At 55.7% G+C, this 20,420-nt stretch overlaps 7 protein-coding genes across 7 annotated transcripts; 3 read left to right on the forward strand and 4 right to left on the reverse strand.

Moving 5' to 3' along the window:
- Positions 1–152: 152 nt before the first annotated feature.
- Positions 153–1,037, reverse strand: CH63R_05201 (DNA-directed RNA polymerase III subunit; the record flags this gene model as incomplete). Its single annotated transcript, XM_018300176.1, has 2 exons — positions 153–851; positions 921–1,037. The coding sequence occupies 2 exons, from the start codon at positions 1,035–1,037 to the stop codon at positions 153–155; spliced, it is 816 nt and encodes a 271-aa protein (XP_018161422.1).
- A 641-nt stretch (positions 1,038–1,678) lies between these two features.
- On the forward strand, positions 1,679–2,826 carry CH63R_05202 (uncharacterized protein; the record flags this gene model as incomplete). Its single annotated transcript, XM_018300177.1, has 2 exons — positions 1,679–1,811; positions 1,889–2,826. The coding sequence occupies 2 exons, from the start codon at positions 1,679–1,681 to the stop codon at positions 2,824–2,826; spliced, it is 1,071 nt and encodes a 356-aa protein (XP_018161423.1).
- A 379-nt stretch (positions 2,827–3,205) lies between these two features.
- Positions 3,206–8,884, reverse strand: CH63R_05203 (Sec7 domain-containing protein; the record flags this gene model as incomplete). Its single annotated transcript, XM_018300178.1, has 2 exons — positions 3,206–7,507; positions 7,571–8,884. The coding sequence occupies 2 exons, from the start codon at positions 8,882–8,884 to the stop codon at positions 3,206–3,208; spliced, it is 5,616 nt and encodes a 1,871-aa protein (XP_018161424.1).
- A 1,869-nt stretch (positions 8,885–10,753) lies between these two features.
- On the forward strand, positions 10,754–12,270 carry CH63R_05204 (Acetyltransferase component of pyruvate dehydrogenase complex; the record flags this gene model as incomplete). The annotated part of the gene is made up of 2 exons (XM_018300179.1): positions 10,754–11,065; positions 11,203–12,270. 2 exons carry the CDS (start codon positions 10,754–10,756, stop codon positions 12,268–12,270), a joined length of 1,380 nt encoding a protein of 459 aa, XP_018161425.1.
- A 2,323-nt stretch (positions 12,271–14,593) lies between these two features.
- On the reverse strand, positions 14,594–15,049 carry CH63R_05205 (uncharacterized protein; the record flags this gene model as incomplete). Its single annotated transcript, XM_018300180.1, is given in 3 exon segments — positions 14,594–14,651; positions 14,710–14,841; positions 14,847–15,049. Coding segments are annotated over 3 exon segments (393 nt in total).
- Positions 15,050–15,976: 927 nt separating this feature from the next.
- CH63R_05206 (Lysine methyltransferase) lies at positions 15,977–17,247 on the forward strand (the record flags this gene model as incomplete). The annotated part of the gene is made up of 2 exons (XM_018300181.1): positions 15,977–16,630; positions 16,693–17,247. 2 exons carry the CDS (start codon positions 15,977–15,979, stop codon positions 17,245–17,247), a joined length of 1,209 nt encoding a protein of 402 aa, XP_018161427.1.
- Positions 17,248–19,500: 2,253 nt separating this feature from the next.
- Positions 19,501–20,069, reverse strand: CH63R_05207 (uncharacterized protein; the record flags this gene model as incomplete). The annotated part of the gene is made up of 2 exons (XM_018300182.1): positions 19,501–19,673; positions 19,772–20,069. 2 exons carry the CDS (start codon positions 20,067–20,069, stop codon positions 19,501–19,503), a joined length of 471 nt encoding a protein of 156 aa, XP_018161428.1.
- Between the last annotated feature and the right edge of the window lie 351 nt (positions 20,070–20,420).

Below are 20,420 nucleotides of genomic sequence, written 5' to 3' on the forward strand. Positions count from 1 at the left end.
ATGGGGTATCTGGGAGCTGTAATCCGCTCAGCAAAGCCGCTCGTCCGCCCAACGCCGGGTGATTCTGCGATTTGTCTCATGTCACTCGTCACCCCTTCTTCGTCCCATCCATCCCCTGCACACATCCCCCGTGTGCCTCGCGTGGATCATGCTCAGTACGACCCCTCGCGGCCTCCGTGTTCGTCATCGCCGCCGCCGCCGTCGTCGTCCCCGAACTCGCCGTCGTCAAAGTAGTTCTCGGCGTCGTAGTCGCCGGCGTCCGAGTCGTCGTACTCGACGTCCTGCTCCTCCTCCTCGCCGCCCTCCCACTCGTCCTCGGCGGCGCCCTCGCCCTCGCCCTCACCCATCCTCTCGAGCGCCTCCAGCTTCTTCTTGTCGTCGCCGGGGCCCCCTTCCCCGTCCTCACCGGTGCCGCCGACGTGGAACACGTCCTCGGCCGTCGGCAGCGCCGTGATGCGGCTCAGCTTCAGCCTCTTGGCCTCGCCGCCGCGCCGCCGCTCGCCAGGCGCCACGTCGTCGCCGTCGAGGGTCTCGTGCAGCTCCTGCGGGAAGAATTCCTTGCAGAAGGGCCGGCCGCCGAACTCGGGCAGGGCGCGCTCCGGGCGGGCGAACTTTTGCGAGTAGGTGGGGACGGCGGTGAAGGGGTCGGCGGTGCCGCGCGTGCGCACGCCGTACTTCGCGTTGACCTGGTCCTGGCCGTACAGCTTGCGGGTGTTGCCCGGATCGATGCCCCAGGTGCGCTTGCGGGTGTAGAGGGGCCCATCCTGGAATTGCCGGCGGAAGAGGAGGAAGGCGTTGACGTTTGCGCGCTCGAGGTCCGAGAGGGGTTTCGCCGTCGGTATCGCGTAGGCCTGGGGGAAGAGAGGTTAGTTCAGTGGCGGCAGCAGAGGCATCGGAGGGGGGTGGCAACGGAAGCGTACAGGAAACAGCTCCGAGGGCCGCGTGTCGGGGGCGTGTTCGCCGTTGTCCCACGAGAGCTGCGGCCCCTGGCGGCCCCCGCGGCCACCACGGCCACCGCCTCGTCCTCCTCGCGACATTGGGTTGGATGTGTGCGTGTGTGTGTGTATATGTGTGTGCCTCGGAGTTGTGTGGGACGATTGTCCAATTGATGCGTAGCGGAAGCGGCGTGAGCAAGACCGCACCTGTTGTCGTTTATAGGGGAAACTGTGCTTTCGAGGCGTTTGTATGTACAGAGTAAGTGTGAGTCGGATTGCCGTCAGCCTTTCGTCTCCGAGTGCAACGGTTCGGTCGGTGCCGCCAGCCTCAGTTCTTTATGTTTTATTTTTATTTATTTTTTTGACTTCCCCCGGCGGGGTCATTCCGCGCCTGTGGTGTGCGTGTACGAGCTGCAGGTAAGGTTGTCCAGGTACAGTGTACTTTAGCGCTGTACCTCGGTGAGTGACGCACCCCACCTGCCTGCCGACGCTGTAAGGCACCCAATCAACCCACGTACCCCAGTGCGTATCTTCCCAGGTGCCTGCTTTCATCTTGCTTTATCTTATCTTAGCGTTCTGGGACCCTTGAACAGAGAGCTTCCCCCCACCATTTCCAACGGCTCCCCCATCCATCGTCAACAGCTTCACAAACACCCTCGCAGATTGCCACTCCTCAAGAGCTGCTTCATTCCCATCTCATCCTGACACTAGATATCCCAATGACAAACAACGTCGTACCCAAAATGACTACCACCGACTACACCGTTCCCGTATCCGGGCTCGACGAGCTCAAAAAGCACCTCGACGACCTCGTCTCGGCACCGGAAACGCCCCTCGAACCGAAGCTCCTCGACGATGTAGAGCTTCAGCTGAACGGTCCGTCTACCTTGAAACTTCCTCACCAACAAATCCCACATCTTCTAGCTTCTGTTCTAACTCTCACCGTTTCCCAGAAACAAACATCCCGCCCCTCCTCCCGACCCTCCTCCCGAACCTCACGACGATCCTCAAGACCACGCCCCACGACCCCTCCCCCATCGTCTCTCTCACAATCAAGCTTCTCTCGCCCGTCCCCTTCACCCAAACCCTCCAACTTGCCGACGAATCCTCCCTTATCGCCGCCCTTCGCTCTCCCGCCCCCTCGGCCAACCTCCTCGCCCTCGCCATCCTCGCAAAGGCCGCCTCCTCCCCCTCCGACGCCGCCCTGCTCTCCCTCATGCCCCGCGTCCTCGAGGAGCTCATCCGCCGCTGGCTCTCTGCACCGCAGGTCGAGGTCGGCGAGAAAGCCACTCGTGTCCTCGGCGACATTCTCGAAGTCGACTGTGAGCTCCCGCCGCCCCCCGCCCCCTCTGCCCCGTCGACCCTCGGACACGAGCTCGCAAGGCGCCGCCACGCCCCGGGCCAAGGACGAGTGTGGCGCCGCATCTTCCACGATCGCGACCTCTTCGCCCTCGTCCTCTCCCTCGCCCGCGGCCAAGACCCCGCCGATGACGCCGCCCTGTCGCCGCGCCAGCTCTCCCTCGCTCAGGGCCGCGTCCTCCGCATCCTCCCCCGCCTTGCGACCCTCAACATTGCCGAGATCGCCGCCTCCCCATTCCCGGATCTCACGGGCTCTGCCGACTCGGGCCTGCTACAGCTCGCCGCGCTGCACATGGTGGACAAGACGGACACCCTGATGCACCTCAACCTCGTCGACTTTTTCGAGACGCTGATGAGCGTCATGCGCGTCGCCGAGCACTCGCACCGGACCATGGGGATTCTGAGGGACGTCGTGAGGCAGGCGAACAGGAACGATGACGTGCTGAGGATGGCCCTCTTGAGTTTGCACGACCGCACGGTGCCGGAGGAGTCGGACGCCCTGCGGACTTTTATCAGGGACGTCATGGCATGAGGTGATGGATGTCAGATGGCACATGTGAAATGGGATACTATCAGGCACGGACGGCGTTTTACGGACACAAAAACAAAGCATTCATTCGCAAGCATGTTATATGTTTAGATAACAATACTACTAGCAGCAGCAGTAGCAGTAGTAGTAGTACCCCAACGAGCGATCACTTTTTGGAACTTAAGAGTCATGGATGAATAAGATGTTTTCAAAATGGGACACGAAACTGCCCAAAAAAAGACCTCGGCCATCCGAGCCGGTCTGAAGGGGTTTTACATGGAAGAAGAAAGGATGCCATCCCTACAATCTAACCCGTTACGCCATATGTCCCTAGGCGCGTTGTTCTCTTCCGCACGTCTTTTATTTCGTAGGGTCGTCCGTCTCAACGCCGCATCCTGCTCGAAGCGTCAGCCTCGTGACCCCCGTCTACCGTGTTGTCCGTCGCGCTGCTGAGAATGCTGTCCCTCCGGTCCACCTCCACCCTCGTCATGCCCTCGATGCCGAGCCCGACCTCGCCGACACGCTTGAGGACCAGCAAGAGCGCCACCCGGAGCTCCGACGTAAGGTCCTTGCCGAGCAGCTCCACGGCCATGATATAAAACTCCTTGATGTGCTTCCGAAACGCCTCCACGGGGAACGCCGCGTACCCCTCAAGGACGTCCACCACCACGGGCCGCCACGCGACAATGTTGCGGTGCTGGCTGTCCTCCTCGAGCGCTACAAAGTCCTTGATAATGCTCTTGCACAGCGGCACCAGCGCCTGCTCGATGGCGTCGCGCGCCGCCGTGCGCTCGTGGCTGTCGTCGGCGTACATGCGGAAGAGGATGGCGACGTACGTAGCGGCCGCCCCGCTCTCCTGCTTGAGCAGGTTGGGCGCTTGCTTCATGAAGCCCTCGCGCCAAAGCCGCATGCGCAGCTCCTTGTCCGCGTTGAACTTCCTGGCAAAGAGGTATGACCTCTTGAGCAGCGCCATCAGTCGAAGGAGCTCCGTCGTCGGAATCTGGTTGTACACCGTGTCGTTGCTGAACAGCTCGTTGACCGTCTCGATCATGAGCAACTGCAGCACGCAACGCGAGATAATGCGGTTGAAGTAACGCCTCCGAGCGGCTGTGACGACGACAGGCTGCTGCTGCAGGTTCGATGTTGGCTTGAACTCCTCCAGGGGCGCTTGGGACTGGGACTGCGGATGGGGTTGCGGCGGGACCGGTGCTGTCGGGGTCTTCAGGTCGTCCTCGTTGGAGGCGCCGACGTTCCCGTCGGTTGAGCTGGTCTCCGCGTTCTCGCCATTCTTTTCCGATCCGTTGAGCTTCAGCGACTCTTCCTCAGCGGGCGTCTCGGTGGGACTGAGAGGACCCGAGAACTCCAGTCCGTTAGGCGGCAGGTCGATGGAGGCCGTCGAGTTGATCGTCGTGGCGGAAAAGAGCTGATGCGCCGTCGTGCGTGCAAACAGCTCACAAAACGCCCCCACAACCTTGGACCAGTGCTCTGGCGTGAACTTCGTTACGTTTTTGAGGATGAGCTGCTGCAGGCAATTGCTGCCGATTCTGGAGATTGTGTCGTTCTCCTGGCAGATGCAAAGGGCCAACAGCTCCAGGAAGCGGTCCAGCATGTACTCCAGCGAGTCAAAGTAGTGCGTGAACAAGGTAATCATGTTGCGCAGTGCTTGGATCATCGTGGTGGACAACCAAACAGACAGCTCCTCGTGGTTGAGCGCGTTGTTCAAGTCGGGCCTTGATCGCAGAACCATGAAGATGGGATACAGTTGCTGACGCCACAGGATATCCCAGAAGTCGGGTGGGAACTCGCCGCCGTACCGCAGGAGGGCCTCGAAGAAGTATTCGAGCGCATTGGATCGCACCTCGAGGTCCTCGCCCGTCATCAGCACGTCGTGGAACGCAAACAAGACCGGGAACCAGTATCCTTCCTCCACCGATGTCCGGTTTTGCGATCTTTGCAGTGTATCGGCGGCAGAGACCGCGTGTTCTCCCGACGCCTTCTGTCCTTTCTGCGAGAGAGGGCATTCCGGTGTCTTGAGCATGCGCGGGATGATGGACTTGAGGCTCTCGAGCGCTTGCAGGCTCTTTTTTTGGAACTTCATGTTCTTGGAGAACTCGGTGAGGCAGACAATGAGATCCGTGAATGCGCCCTGGGAGATGACTACGCCAAACTTGGTCTTGTAAACCTGGGTCACGTTCTCAAAGGCGAGGTTGACAATGCTCTCATTCGTCTCACGAGCGGCAACCGTAAAGACGCCAAACATTGTTCTCCAACCTGATCGAATGTTGTCACCTCTTGCCTGGATCATTTGGATCAAGCAGCGCAAGACCATGTCCTTGACCGCAATGTTCTGCGAGTTTGCAAGCACGTGCTCAAATGGCTTCAGGAAGTCCTTTTGGAACTTGAAACCGGCCAGCTCCTCAAACTCCATGAACCGCATCGATAACTGCCGCAGCGAGTCCAGGGCGAAGAAGACGATCGTAATGTTGTTGTGGCAGCCCACTCGGTTGAAGTGGTCTCCAAGAACCTCCCAGATGTTGCTCCACTCGAAACGCACACGCGTCATATTGTAGTAGGCGATCTCGACGATCTTCTGCAGACTGTACGTCCGTGGCGAGTCGTTGGACCCGGAAACCTTGATCTCGTCCCAGCTGACTTCCGTCAGAGCCCGGGCGAAGTGCACGATGGCCTCTCCATTAAGGTTGCCTGTGTTGGTGAAGATCCTGTCCACAGCCTTGATCACTTCGTCAGACCGGCTTTCCAAGGCGATCTCGTTAGAGAATCCCTGCGGCCCGGTCCCGGATCTCGGCCGACCACCTCTCCGCTTGGACTGCGACGATGATTTAGAGTCGTTTGTGTTCTCGCGCTGCGGAGGCATGAAGCGCGCTTTGGACACGTCGGGTACGACGCTCTCATCCACGCCGCCCGTGATGAGCTGCAGCCGGTCGAGTTGGCTGATGCACATGAGGACGTCCTTCCATGACGATCTGAGAACATTGCCCTCTGTCTGGCCAAGCTCAAGGATGACCTTGAGCGCTTCCACGTTCTTCGCCAACATTTCTTGCGGGTTGTTCAAATTTGTCGTGTTCTTCAACGCAGAAACGAAGGCTTCCCGGGCCGTCGATAGATCAAAGAGACAAGCGATCTTTGTTGCCAGTTTCATGCCCTCGAGACACAACTTGTTGATGTCGAGGTTCTGCGTCTTTTGCATCTGACTAGACAAGGCGGAGAAGTACGACATCCACGTGACGTCGAACATGGGGCCGATGTGCTGGAAAGACGTGGCGGGGACGAACCTGACGCCGGATCGCTGTGCGTTTCGCCTCTGGTTCTTGTACAGAGTCTTGAAGAGTTGCTCTGAGCGCAAAGCGATCTCCTCGGATTGCTGGAGGTAGGCCTCGCGCTGGAGATCACGGCCCATGTTAGACAAGGCCTGACCCAAACCAGCCGCGATGCTGGTTGACGGTGGCGGGACGGCACCTGCCGCCGCTGCAGCTTCTCGCTCGCTCTTGAGGACGATCTCGTTGCTGGCGATTTCGTCGTATATGGCCAGCAGGTACTCGTCAGGCAAATCGGCGTTGTCGTTGATTCCGCGGTTGTTCTTGATGAACTCCTCCTTACTCATCCGCTTGGCGATCTTGCTGCTGTGCAAATCCGTGTTGAGCATGATGACCGAGTAGGCCAGAACGTAGGCCGTATCGGCGTTGGCGAACGCGTTGGGGTTACCCATGACATAGCGCTCGGCAAACTTCAGCATGTAACGATCGATCTTCTGCGCCTCTCCCGGAAGACGGAAGGACTGGAGAAACGTGCGCAGCGCATCGACGAACCGCTTTTTCGTAAAATCCATGGCGTCGACAAAGGCGTGCATGATCTCGATGTTCTTGGGGTCGCCCTCGCCCAGGTACTCACCAATCTGTGCCTTGTCCAGACGCTCCTCGGAGAGCAAGAACTTTGCAATGTCTTGCGGGCTCTCGCTGGGGATGAAACCATCTTGCAGCAATAGCTTGATACCTCTCTTGGGCTTGAAGTTGAATTGCTTGATGGCGTTGTTCATGGCCGTCTTCCTGGCTTTCGCCTTCTCCAAAGAGGCGGGGTCGTCCTCCAAAACAGGCGTCGAGGGTGCTGGTGTCTCGAAGCGGGACGGGTTATCGCTCATGCTTGGGTCGATAGATGGCCGGACGTCCTCGGAGTTTCTCGTGTCGACGTCGGGCCTAACACCGTTTGCGTCTTGCCGTACGGCGGCGGACCAGTCAACCATGGACCGCAGCGAATCCACCAGGGCGTCCAAAGCAATGCGCTTCATGACGTACTCCTTGGGGATGTCGTTCTCGGGCTCGGGCTGTGGCGTGATGTGCGCCACGGATAGGGGCGGGGGCAATATTGCCCTCAGCTGCCAGTCGCCGCCCGAATTGAGTTTTGCTCCCTTTTCCTCGTACTGCTGTTCTTGCACCGGCGTCACGATAACGGGGGCGGTGGAGAATTTGGACAAGTCCTCGATGATGGTCTGAAAGATGTTGTCCACGGTACGCTCGCAATCGTAGTTCAGGTACGTCTCTACCAACGCCTTGGAATCTGCGCAGAAACGGTTCAGGATGTTGACGACGTAGACCTTTTGCGAGATGGGGGCGGTCCGCCTCGCAAGGAGGGCAAGATAGATCTCGTTTAGGAAGACGGCAATTTCCAGCTGTGACACAAGTCAGTCCGGCCCCAGTTTGGGGGGAGGGAAATTGATGTCATGGAAACGAACCTTGAACGACTCTCTCATATACTTGAGCATCAGCCAGAAGATCTCGCAGCAGACATTGAAGACACGGTCGACAGAGCTGGCTCCGTTACGGGTTATACTAAGACACAGATAGAACTTGATGGCTTGAAGGAAAGTCGTAGGCTCGTTGCTCTTGGAGTTCGTAATGGTACACAATGGGGAGGTAAAGACGGCAATGTTGTTGTTGAGGAGGGTGTGGATAAGGTGGAGGGAGATGAGCTTGGAGCGCATGGGCTGTCCGCGCAAGTCGTAAAGCTGGTCTGGCGGCAGTACCTTGGTGGAAAGGTTGCAGAAGGATCGAAAGACCAGGTAGGCGTCCTTGATGTAGACCTCATCCTCAGCGTCCAAGGCTTCGGGGCTGTCCTCTTGAGACGATTCGGGGGTGGATTGCTCGGAGACGGATCGTGCGGCCTTTCTTCCCGGTTTGATCTCGGTCACCATGGTGGGCCCGTCGCCGAGGTGCGAATCGTCGAAGCTCTTGCGATGCTCCAGGTCCTTCAATGTCAACTTCCCGTTGGAAGTTTCTTCGTTCTCTTCGCTTTCGGCGGCTGGTTGCTCGGGGGCGGCGGTGGCCGGCGGCTCCCCGTTGACTCCTTCTTCTTTGTCCTCGTCTGCCTCTTTTCCGTCTTCCACGTTGGCGGTGCCATTAACGGAGTCGGCCTGGTCAAAGGTGATGTTGCTCGAGCTGTTCTTCAGCTTATCCAGGCTCACGCGAGCCTCCTTCATGTGCAAGCGCGTCTTCACTCGCTCGAAGACGGTGCCGACCATCTGGGTCAGAGTTCCCTGGGCCATCTGCTGGTTCCCGGTGTTTCTCGACAGCAGGAAGACATTGTAGACTTGGCGGACGGCTTTGAGCAGGCCGGCACCGTGGACAACGATCTTGTCGTTGAGCACGGCAGCCAAGAGCGACTTGACAATCTGGAGCTGGACCTCGACGGCGGTGGTCTCGCCCTGGAAGCAGTCGCAGATGGTATCGATGGCGCGCTCGATAAGGGGGGCGCGGTCGGCGGGGGCATCTTGCTGTTGGGCGTCGGCGGTGGTGGGCAAGGAGAAGTAGGAGTAGGAGATGAGCTTGCCGATGCAGTCGAGTGCGCCGGTGATGAGCTGGACGTTGCCGGTCCTCGTAGCCAACTGTAGAGGGGCGAAGACGATTTCGGGGTCCGGGAAGTCGGGGTCGCTTTCCCTGATGGCTGTGAGGGTCTTTTGGAGAGATTCGGTCAGCTGCTTGTTCCTCTGGGCCTCTTTGGAAGCCGCAATGGCCTCCAGAGAGGAGACGAGGAATTTGAGGGAGCTCATGGGGGAGCAGTGGAGGGACCAAGTGCCATTCGCGAGTTGGAGGTACGGCGGTCGCGGTCAAGAGGCCGTCGAGGGCGATCTAGTAGAATTAGAGTTACAGCAGCAGTTCCAGCAGCAGCAACAAAGGTGTCGGGACAAGTGAGAGTAGGTGAGCTGCTGAGCCGGACATCGAGGGGCGCATGCGCATATGCAGGGCGACGTGTAGAGAGACGGCAGGCAAGGGGTGGAGGAGGGGGGCCAGGTATTAGTTTGTCGAAATGGCCTGGGACAGGATGATGGCAGCAACAACAGCTGATTAGGTACTGAGGTGCTGTATGCGTGGCGTCTTCTTGGTAGAAAGCAAACAAAGCCCGTTCGTTGGTGCTGTTGTTTTGCTATTGTCGCCAAGTTGGAACGCAAGGAAGCTCTGACAGTGCTGGTGCTCGAGATGAAGGGTGGCTCCTCGCGAATTGGACACTGCACAGGTAATTCCAAGACTGGAGGCGATGGCAGTGACGGACTGACGGTCCAAATTTCTTTGAATGGAGGGACCCCTGACCTCGATCCACGTCGATACGTATGTAACTTCTTGGTGTAGGATAATTTGGGGAAGGTACACTGTGGGCAGTTTGGCGGAGGAGAGCTTGGGAGGTAGCCAGGTCCGAACACTGTGTAGGCCAGATGTCGGCACCGTAGTCCGGCCCCGTCGGTTAATGTAGCTGCTGCACTGCTGAAGTCTTACTGGGGCCAATCGGTGCAAGCATGCATCTGAGCATTTGGTGTACGTGGCGGGAGTTTGTCCCACTGTTTATTATGTCAGCATTTCAAGATGGATGAGAGAGGCTGTACGATTAGTGGAGAAGGGATCGAGTCGAGCAGCAGCAGCACAGACCAAGGGAGAAGAGGATGAGGTAAGCGAGATAGAAATCGTGGTGCTGTGGCGCTGACAGCATGTGGCGCTGACAGCACAGAGCGCAGCGTTTTCCAGCTTCGCATCACGTGTATGTGACGAGAAGGCCAATTAAAGAGACACGCATATCCGTATCCGTACACATATGGAGACTCCGCCGCCAGCTTAAAAAAAAACAAAAAACAAAAGGTGAGACCCGCTCCCACTCAATAGCACTGGCTCTTATTGGCCAAGCCCTCAGCGCCTCGCCCGTCTGGTCCCTTGTTTTCCCGCTCTATTCCCACCGTCAAGTCCGAAAAGTTCCTGAGGCCACTCGGTCTTATTCGCCCACCAGCGATTCCGGAACCCGGTTGGCTGGCGCAGGGCGTTGGCTGTTGGCGTTAAGCACCTGGCGCACCGGCCACCGGCCACAATTATCGGCGAAACATGGCAGTTGGCGTTGGTTGGCCTAGAACGCTGATAACGACAGCACAGCACAGCACAGCACTGAACAGCGGCACACCACTGTTGCAAAGCACTAAAAGGCCAACGGCTCTCCCTGCGCAGGGCATTTTGTAGGGACACGCTAATGCCTGATCGGGACTAGCGCTCCAAGCTCCATCCAGCGACGGAGCTCAACGCAAAAAACTCCAGCCCCAAGGAAAGATTCCCGTCGGATCAATCTCGAGCATCAAACCTCGTCGTCCCAAAAAAATAATCCCGCGTCGTTGTCGCCTCTGATACACCCCTTCACTCTTCCTTCCTTCCTCCCCCCCTCCCCTCTCTTCTCCTTCCGACCTCGAGTCCAGTGTCATTCGATCTGCCTATAGGCTTTCAATTGTTCGACGTCGACGGTCCTATCGTCTTGATCCATAATCCATCCCGTCGCCGGCCCCCAAGTCGCCAACGCCAATTTCTCTCTCTCAATCCTCTCCCATCACTCCACCCATCTCTTCTCTCCCTGCTGTCGCGCCGCCCGCGAGAGCTCCTCCCCATTCACCATGATCTCCACGGTTCTGAGACGGACTGTCCGTCCCAACGCCCTCCTTCGCAGCAACCTCTCTTCCCAGATCTTGAGATGTTACGCCTCGTACCCCCCGCACACCGTCATCAAGATGCCCGCCCTGTCGCCCACCATGACGGCGGGAAACATCGGAGCCTGGCAGAAGAAGGCCGGTGACAGCATCGCCCCCGGTGATGTCCTCGTCGAGATTGAGACCGATAAGGCCCAGATGGACTTTGAGTTCCAGGAGGAGGGTGTCATCGCCAAGCTGCTCAAGGAGTCCGGTGAGAAGGACATCCCCGTCGGTAACGTATGTGCGACCTGTCCCTTGACCTCCGTTCCCTCTTCCATCTAGTTCCGACATCGCAGTTCAGCATCTTTGTCCTGCCAATGTCAACTACACGTCCTGATGCCCGCGTATTCATACTGACAATTGCTTTCCCCTAGCCCATCGCCGTTCTCGTCGAGGAGGGCACCGATGTTAGCGCCTTCGAGGGCTTCTCCGCCGCCGACGCCGGTGGGGAGGCCGCCAAGCCCGCTCCCAAGGAGCAGCCCAAGGAGGAGTCCAAGCCCGCCGCCGCCCCTACCCCCGAACCCGAGAACTCCTCCGAGGATTTCAACAAGCCTGCCGGCAAGCTCGAGAACGCCCTGGACCGTGAGCCCAACGCTTCCTTCGGTGCCGTGCGCCTCGCCAAGGAGAAGGGTGTCAACATCCGCGACATCAAGGGATCCGGCAAGGGTGGCAAGATCACCGAGGACGACGTCAAGAAGGCCGTCTCCTCCCCTGCCACCGCCGCTGCTGCCTCCGGCGCCAGCTACGAGGACATCCCCATCAGCGGCATGCGCAAGACCATTGCCTCGCGCCTCCAGGAGTCCACCCAGAACAACCCCCACTTCTACGTCTCGTCGAGCATCTCGGTCAGCAAGCTCCTCAAGCTTCGCCAGGCTCTCAACGCCTCCTCGGACGGCAAGTACAAGCTGTCCGTCAACGACTTTCTCATCAAGGCTATCGGTGTCGCCTCCAAGAAGGTGCCCCAGGCTAACTCGAGCTGGCGCGGCGATGTCATCCGCCAGCACAACACCGTCGACGTCTCGGTCGCCGTCTCCACCCCCACGGGCCTCATCACCCCCATCGTCACGGGCGTTGAGGCTCGCGGCCTTGAGGGCATTTCCACCGAGGTCAAGAAGCTCGCCAAGCTCGCCCGCGACGGCAAGCTGAAGCCCGAGCAGTACCAGGGCGGCTCCATCTCCATCTCCAACATGGGCATGAACGACGCCGTTGACAACTTCACCGCCGTCATCAACCCTCCCCAGTCCACCATCCTCGCCATCGGCACCACCAAAAAGGTGGCCGTGCCCGCCCTGTCCGAGGACGGTACCACCGGCGTCGAATGGGATGACCAGATCACCATCACCGGTAGCTTCGACCACAAGGTCGTTGACGGTGCCATTGGTGCCGAGTTCCTCAAGGAGCTGAAGAAGGTCCTCGAGAACCCCCTCGAGCTCCTTCTGTAAGGTGGAGTGGCTGTAGCTGTGAAGTTGCCGTCACTGTTGCTGTTGTCGTTGCGTGATGCGTGACGCATGCTGCGTGCTACGTGCCGCGTGGCGGCTGGAGGAGGAGTCATGATGAGTTTCGAAGGCGTATCCGGCGTAGGATATTAGAACGTTCAGGCCCAAGATATGACCTGTGGTTTGCGAAGGGGAGGAAAAGCGGAGGGCAGTGAATGACGGGCCGAAGCATACACCATCTGCTCGGCGCCCGACGACGAACCTACCACAACCTACTTCCCGTGTACAATGATCTCCTGACTAATGCTGCATCTCGGGTGCGGAAGAGGTTTCTGTCTTGTACATTTGGTCTCCTTTTCCCCCTTTTTACCTAGAAATCGAGCAGTTACCTTTGCGCGGAACCCGAACCTAGCGTCCCGTTTTCGCTTTGTGTCTGTGCTTGCTTATATGGCGTCTACGTGACGAATCAGCCGCCGGGAGGAATGTGCGCCTAGTGCGCTAACTCTAAACGGCGGATGAACCACTGGTCCAAGGTCTGACCGGGAGGGGCGGGGGTAAAGGTGGACGTCGTGGTTCGGCATGCATGCGTGCAGGCGAGAAGGGTTCCCGAGATGCTTGACTTGGGAAAACATGAGGGTACTTTGCAGGATCGGCTCGGTGGCATCATTGCATCCAGGAGGATAGACACATGGGTGCCGAGTGAGCCGTGGGGTGAGTGTCCAAGCTTGAGGAGGGGGGTCTTGTCTCCTCGTGAAGTTTGTTATTGCTGCTTCTCTTAAACTGAGAGGGTCCAGATTTCTCGGCGGATAGGACTGCAGAAAGTAGCAAGGCGTGCGAAGGCTTTCTTCTTCTTTTCCTTTCTCCCTGCGTTCTTCTCTGAACGTTTACATCAACAACTTTCGTCAGTCGATGCATCCTGGTTGGACTACAAACTCGAGAACGTTATATTGCGCGAGAATAACCAGATGGTAGACCAAAGTTGTCATTCACTACTTAGGTTGTTGCCTTCACTCCACCTCACGGTTAGAGATGCCGAACTAGGTGGGTAGCTGGCACTTGCCGACTAGGAAAGATGCAGATATCCGCTTTAACTTTAGCATCTTGTCTCAAGTCTGCAAGATCAAAAATCTTGTCAGGGCCAATAGGATTTTCGTCCACGACATCTACTGTGGTAGGTAGGCAAAAGCTCTAACCCCCCTGCCAGGTGCAATGTGAAGGTGCTGCCAAACTTAACCTGGCATCAGTACATCTGGCTACTCACAAACGTACTCTGTTTGCTTGCCACACGTGCGACCAGCTTGACCCAACAAGAAGGGCTAGGGCTAAGTCAACCTTGGGTAAAACCAAGACAGGTGGCAAAACTTAATGCGTACCATAGTTGGCCTCCATCCTAATGAAGGTTTAACTACAGATATGCTTAATTATACCTTTCTTTTCCCTTCATCTTCGCCTTTGCCTTTTGCTTTACTTACTCCATGCTTTCCTACATGCAGAAGGAAGACGTGTGGGTTAGTACCCTTCGCTAGCCCTCAAACCTAGCGATATATAACGCTATCGTGCGCTGCAGTAGCCTTTATCGTAGCAGCAGTGCCGTCTTTCCACCTTGGCAGTCTAAAACGCCTGCCAGGGAGGGCTGTGTTGAGAGTCTTACACCCCAGCAAGCTTCCGTAAGAAAGGTTCAACTTTGAAGAGATAGAATTAACTCAACCTGAATTTCATCTTTGTCTTTACCTTTACCTTTTGCTTTTCCTGCATTTTGCTTCCCTACATGCATGAGAGGTGTAACACAGCAACCTACGCTAGCCCTCCAGCCTTTCGTTAAATGAAACCACTCCGCACTGCCGTGTTCTTCATCCCAGCGGCTGTAGGCGTAGAGATCTGGGGGATGTTAACAGGCCCGGGGGTGGGACTGGTGTAAGTAAGTATGCCATTCTTTCCTTCAATTCTTTTACTCATTTATCTTGTCCTCGAGATTAACACATTTCGATTAGACAATGGTCCCTCTAAGCAGTTCATCCAAAAGTGACTCTCTTAGACCACAACTTGGAGCAGAGCATAGAATCCAACTGAAAAAGGCTTGATGGACTAGTGGTAACGTTCGGTAGATCTCAACAGGGCTTTGCACTAATGCAAACGCTTCACTGGGTACAGATGTGCACAAAGCAACTGGAACGAATGACCATACTTGACATTTAGTATCAGATACTGTAAGACATCTGCAGAGTTCAATCCAACGTAACCGACGCCTCTCAGGGCAGCTTCTCTGTGCAAATACACGACTGCCGAGCCCCAGTGCTACCTTTTACGCGTTTCTGGTTGCTTTGCGGCATCAGACTGCGGTCTCTCCATCCTCCGCACCCTTGTAAAACTTCGAGTTCTGATCTGCCCTAGGTCGTTTCCCTATCAATACACCGCGTCCTCGAGATAGATTAAGGCAAGACTTACCCGATATCCTCTTGCTCGTCGTCGAGCATCAGGTCATTTCGTGAAGAAGATTGAGTCACCCGAGAGCGCTGAATCCCCCTAGCCCGCTCTCCCGTCAGTATGTCTTCCGGGTCAAGATGGGTTGAGCTCATACTGACGCAAATTCCTCTGGTTCGTTGTCACGCTTGTGCCTTGCCAATCTCTCCATGCCGAGTGGGGGGACCATTAACGGCGGTGCCATTCCCATTGGCCCGCGCATACCGGCGCGCCCCTCAGGTGGTGGGAGCATGAGCTGCGGAGGGTCCATAGGCACAAAGGGCACCCCGAAAAATGGGCCCCCCTGCACACCGCCGACATGCATTATGCGGGGACGACGTGGAGGGGAAGGTGACAGACTACCACCCCTTCCAGGAAACCCCCGTTCCTGCGCGAGGACAGCCGTTGGCAGCAGCAAGAGCAAGATAGACGTATGCATTGTGGATAATCTGTTGTACTTGTCAAAAAGAGAATACCAAAGCTGCTTTGATGTGTCAATAATAGTCGCTGAAAAAGCGGTGTTAAAGCCCTCCATTTATAAAATCTCCAACTGCCCAGGCACAACCTTTCGCCGTAGGGATTCCATCACCTAAGTTTTGGAAACTTCCGTTGGCCAACTGACTTCGCAGGGCAGTTGGCGCGCGGTGCCAACGGAATCGAGGCACAGCAAAGTCCGAAGGCAGCGGCTGTGCTGCAGTCTCTTTCTTGTACATGACTGGGGATCGTTGTTGCTAAGTTGGGAAACGCCTAGAGATGAGAGGGCTATCGCTGAGAGTGGGTTGATCGGAGGTAGTAGGAAAGCCTGACTTCTGTATTCGCCGAGTCTCGACTCGACGGGTTCAAAGGCAAAGCTGTGAAGCAGCCGCTTCGTCGGCAAGTTGGTAGAGTTTGCTAGTAAAGCTTGGTTTCTCAAGTTCAGACAGTAAAGTTCAGCGAGGAGTATCTAAGTGGTAGTAAACTTTGGTAAGGATGACTACAGGTAGCAATCTAAGTAGGCTTTTCAAAAGCAAAGTTTTACTAGGATACAAGTAGTTGAGAGCATGTAATGTTACTGCTTTGCTGACTCTTAAAACTGGCGCAAGTCGACCAGAACGACACAGGACTTCCTTGGTTGATTTACACCAAAGCATCGTCTCCCATCACACTCGAAAGCCTTCTACATACCCCAAAAATGCACTCCGGTAGCTTTCTTGTTATTGTCGCGGTAATTTACACTGTGCAAGTATTTTGTAGCGATCCATCCATTTTGCACATGCCAAATGGTGGGCAAGACGATCAGAAGCTTGTCGCCAGCAAGAATGGTACCGGACTGTGCTACAGTCGAAGACAGCTGGGCTTTGACCTTTGCAGTCTGCAGCAGCACAACTTGTCGGCTGACCAACAGTTCACCTGTCTTTGGTCAGACAGCCACAAACAGCAATACTGTGTGTTTGCAGATCCGCAGTTCGATCACGGAAAGGGCATAACCGTGATAACGACGGCTGAGCGTGCCCGGCATATTTTCAAGTCCAACGCGTTTGTGGCAAACCGAACCAGCTCTACTCGTAAGCCTTTGTTCAGAACCAATGCTAGCGGACGCAAAGGTCGAGGCATATACGCAAACAGCCACATACCCGCAGGCAGCCTCATCACTCAAGAGACACCAATCATTTTCGTAGACGCGAATTGGATCAAAGACATTTCATCTGAACAGTATCGAGATGCGGTCCAAGCGTTGGCTATCGAAAAACTACCAGGAACCACGCGCCAAACAGTTTACGAGCTCTACGGAGGCCCAGACGCAGGCAGCCTTAGGGACAAGATTTGGACGAATGCATATGCAGTCTCCGGTGGGCCTACAAAAGGCTGGCCAGGGTTAGATAATGAGATGGATTCCGGCATGATTGCGGTTCATGCGAATATATCTGTGAGTTTCTTGATGCAAGAGAGCAACCTGTACGGTAGCTGTGATGGCTGACAGAACAACAGAAGATAAACCATGGTTGTCGCCCAAACGCGGCGCCTCAATGGGACTGGGATCTCTTGGCACACAAGTTTTACGCAGTCCGCGACATTGCTGCTGGGGAGGAGATTACTATGACCTATTTTGATACTATAAAGACCCTCCAAGAGCGTCAACAGTACACCAAACAGAACCTTGGCTTCGAATGCGCTTGTAGCCATTGTAAGGCTAGCCAGTTTGCCAACTTGTCCGACGATCGAATCAATGAGATTGTATTGTTAGAACAGTCTCTGGAAAACAGGCAAATCGCACCGGCCGAGCCAACAGCAATGGCCGAGTTGCTAGTCAGTCTATACAAGCAAGAGGGTCTGGACTGTTTCATGAGCAAGGCATATGCAATTGCTGCACGCGAATGGAATGGTGCAGGTTATGAGTATCAAGCACGCTCATGGGCATATCAGAGTGTCAAGGCTGGTCTGATCGGTGGTTCAGTAGGATTGAGGCAGGGGGATCTGGAGGATATGGAAGCATTGTTGGATGGGGCAAGGAAGCATTGGTCCTGGAGATACCGAGTACACTAGTAGGTCCAAGGTACCTTGAGTAAGATGCTGAGATGCAACGAACTCCGCTCGCGAATCTCCAACCCGGCATCACCGCAGTACATTGTTTCGAATCATGCTCTCTGGATAGGATAGAGAGTTTATTAGATCAATTGAGGAAACCCGTTATCGAGCGCTCACTAACCATGCAGTCACTAACAATCGTTGCTGAAAGTGGTGGCTAAACTTAACGTCGGGCACCCACTTATGGGCACCCCCCACATTTGGGCACCCCAAAAATGAAGCCATCTCCATCATAACCATCGACTTCAATTAATTATTGCACTCTTCTAGATGCCACCACAATACAGCTTTCAGCTTCACTAGGTAAATCAGACTCGCTGGACTCATCCGTGATATCCTCTTTTTCGCCAGCCTCAATTTGAGCCTTCTGGATGTCCTTGATATTAGCGAACTTGGTGTTTGGGTCGATCTGGACTGTCCTTCTTTTCCTTGCTGCATTATTGGTGACTTGGGCCTGCAGGAGCTCCAGCTTATGCTGGGCAGTTGCCAGCTCATAGGCCTGCTCGCTGAAGCCTTTTTTCACCTTCATGAAAAGGAGGCGTTGAGTATGGACATCATTGTCCAGCTCTGTGAATAGCTTCAGTTGCCCAGCCAGGTCCTTCATCTTCCTTGGCGTCGACCATACTACTGCAGATGACGCAGATGCCCATTCTTTATCTCCCTGGCCTCCAGACTGCCCTTTGCTGGCCTGATCTGATGCCCTTGGTGTTGATGGGAGCAGCAACTTGCTCATAAGGGGCTTTGCTATAGAAACAGGCCATAGGCCAGTCCATTTCCATCCACTTCTGATGTTCTGCATCGTCAGGCCTGCCAGACGAGCCTTTTGATAACATCCAAGGAAGCTTCTCTTGCCTATAACAGTAGAGTCATTCCAGTGACTGAGATATCCAAGCTCCTTCCTATAGGCCACCTTCACAGGGCTGAAGACTGACTGGTCTAGTGGCTGGAGGACATGGGAGGTATGTGGTGGAAGGAATAGGAGGTAGACGTTATTAATATAACATATCCACATAAATTCCGTCGTTGTGTGACTCCCATGGCCATCAACAATCAATAGTCTAGCCTCATCCTTGCCCTCCTTGCCCTGGGAGGCAGTCTGAGGGACAGTCTGAGGGAGGAAGACCTTCTGCAGCCATTCAACTGCAGTGTCGTCTGTAGTCCATCCATTCTCTGTTGCAGTAAATTGCCATCCTTCATAAGGGCCAAGATCTAGAGGAAACCACTGCTGCTGGACTGTCTTGCCCTTATATATAATGAGGGGATCAAGGGCATGGCCCAGGGCAGAGATGCATTCGATAACAGATACCCATGCCCTTGACCCAGGCTGTTTCTTGCGGACAGACTTCGTCTCAGACATGCCCAGCACCAGCCCATTAGATCCCTGGCCCTCAAGGATACCAGTCTCATCCATGTTGTATCTATTGGCTGGTTTGATGCTGATGATCTCTGGTATGGCAAGGAGTTTGAACCAGTCCCTGATGACCTCAGTAGATGCCCCATTAACACGTCTAGAATCGATAGGGCGACTTCTCTGAACCTTGACTGAAGGATTTCTCCTCATGAAGGCAGAAACCCAGCCCTTTCCTATGGGCTCTGTGTCTCCCATAGCATGGAGGATCCTTTCTGCGAATAGCTTCACTTGCAGATGGGTTGGGGCAACTCCAAGGGCATGTTGAATGCGAATCCATTCAGCCAGCTTATGCTCCTGATCAGGGGAAAGCCTCTGAAGGTCAGAAAACGCAGCTTTTCTGGCCTGCTTGCCATTAAGTCGATGCTGAAGGGTTGATCTTGGAATGCCATACACAATGCCTGCCCTCTTTATGGCCATGCCGTTGCTGATGGCTTCAATCGCTTGCTGGACCTCATCTTCAGTGTATTGGACCATAAGGTATAGAAGAAGGTATTCCCAAAAAATGAAGTTGTTTGGATAAGTATTGTAATTGTTGTGATGGTTGGAGGTGGGAGGAATGAGGAGGCTGGTCATGGTGTTGAGGCATTTTTGGGGTGCCCAAATGTGGGGGGTGCCCATAAGTGGGTGCCCGACGTTATCGCATTTGCAGTGGGGATACTGTCACGATGAACCAATCCAACTCTGTTTCCATCCCGCCATCAAGAAGAGGAGTTCTCATCGATGCACCCGTTTCGCTGGCGTGTGCAGACGAACGAGTCGCTGTCTACGTCCCAGGGCCCATCTCATGGCACAATCACCCTTCACGCCGTCGCCGTCTTCGCGTCAATGACGCCCGCAGCGGTCCCCGTGAAGCCGGCGCCGCCGCTAAAGTCGAAACTGAAGTGTCTCGCACCCGTCACCGTGACGTTGGCCCCCGACAGCGCGACGGTCTGCCTCAGCGTCACGGTCGCGACGGTGTTCGCTTGCGCTTGGCCTGCGGAACCAAGGACCGTCAGTCTTGGGGTGGGGATTTTGTTTTTATACGTATTTCTTTTTGGCTTCCTTCGATCAAGGGAAAAGATGAAAACTCACGAACGCCCCCAAAGTCATACGAGAAGCTCGGGTCCGAGCACGACGCCGTCTCGGCCCTGTCCCTGGGGTTGTAGAGATAGCTGCATGCGACGGCGACGGGCGCCGCCAGCTCGGCGTTGCGATAAGTTGCGTCGACGCGGTAGGAGGTGTAGCCGCTGACGGGGAACATGGCGGAGCCGGAGAAGTCCCAGGAGCCGTAGTCAACGGCGTCGTTGCGGGGTGCAGATGTCACAGCAGCCGTTGCAGCGGTGGTGAGCACTAGGCTGAGGCTGAGGACGGAGGGGGTTGTACAGCGCATGCTGGGTGGCGGCTACGGGGTCCAAGAAAGATGTTTGGGATGTCAAAACGCGCTCCTTTGGGCTTGATGGCTACTGATTGAGAAGGGTACGTACGTGAGAGTAGCTGGCCGTGTCTTATCTTAAGGAGGAATCGTCGTGTTCATGGCGCCTGGTCACCACCCTGCGAGGATGAAGCAGCGGGTGATTACCATCGCGCACTATGTCCGCTCTGTTCTCACCGGTCCTGGAAGCAATGTCAAGTTATACCACTTCTGCATCTACGTTGCAGTCATGACGGAGGGGGGTTCGGTGCGATATACGAGGGATCGGCAGGGCTCTCGACGGCGTATTCGGCACGGTAGTGGATCGGA

The sequence above is a fragment of the Colletotrichum higginsianum genome, chromosome 3 (genome assembly GCF_001672515.1).
Source record: "Colletotrichum higginsianum IMI 349063 chromosome 3, whole genome shotgun sequence".
Lineage (NCBI taxonomy): Eukaryota > Fungi > Ascomycota > Sordariomycetes > Glomerellales > Glomerellaceae > Colletotrichum > Colletotrichum higginsianum.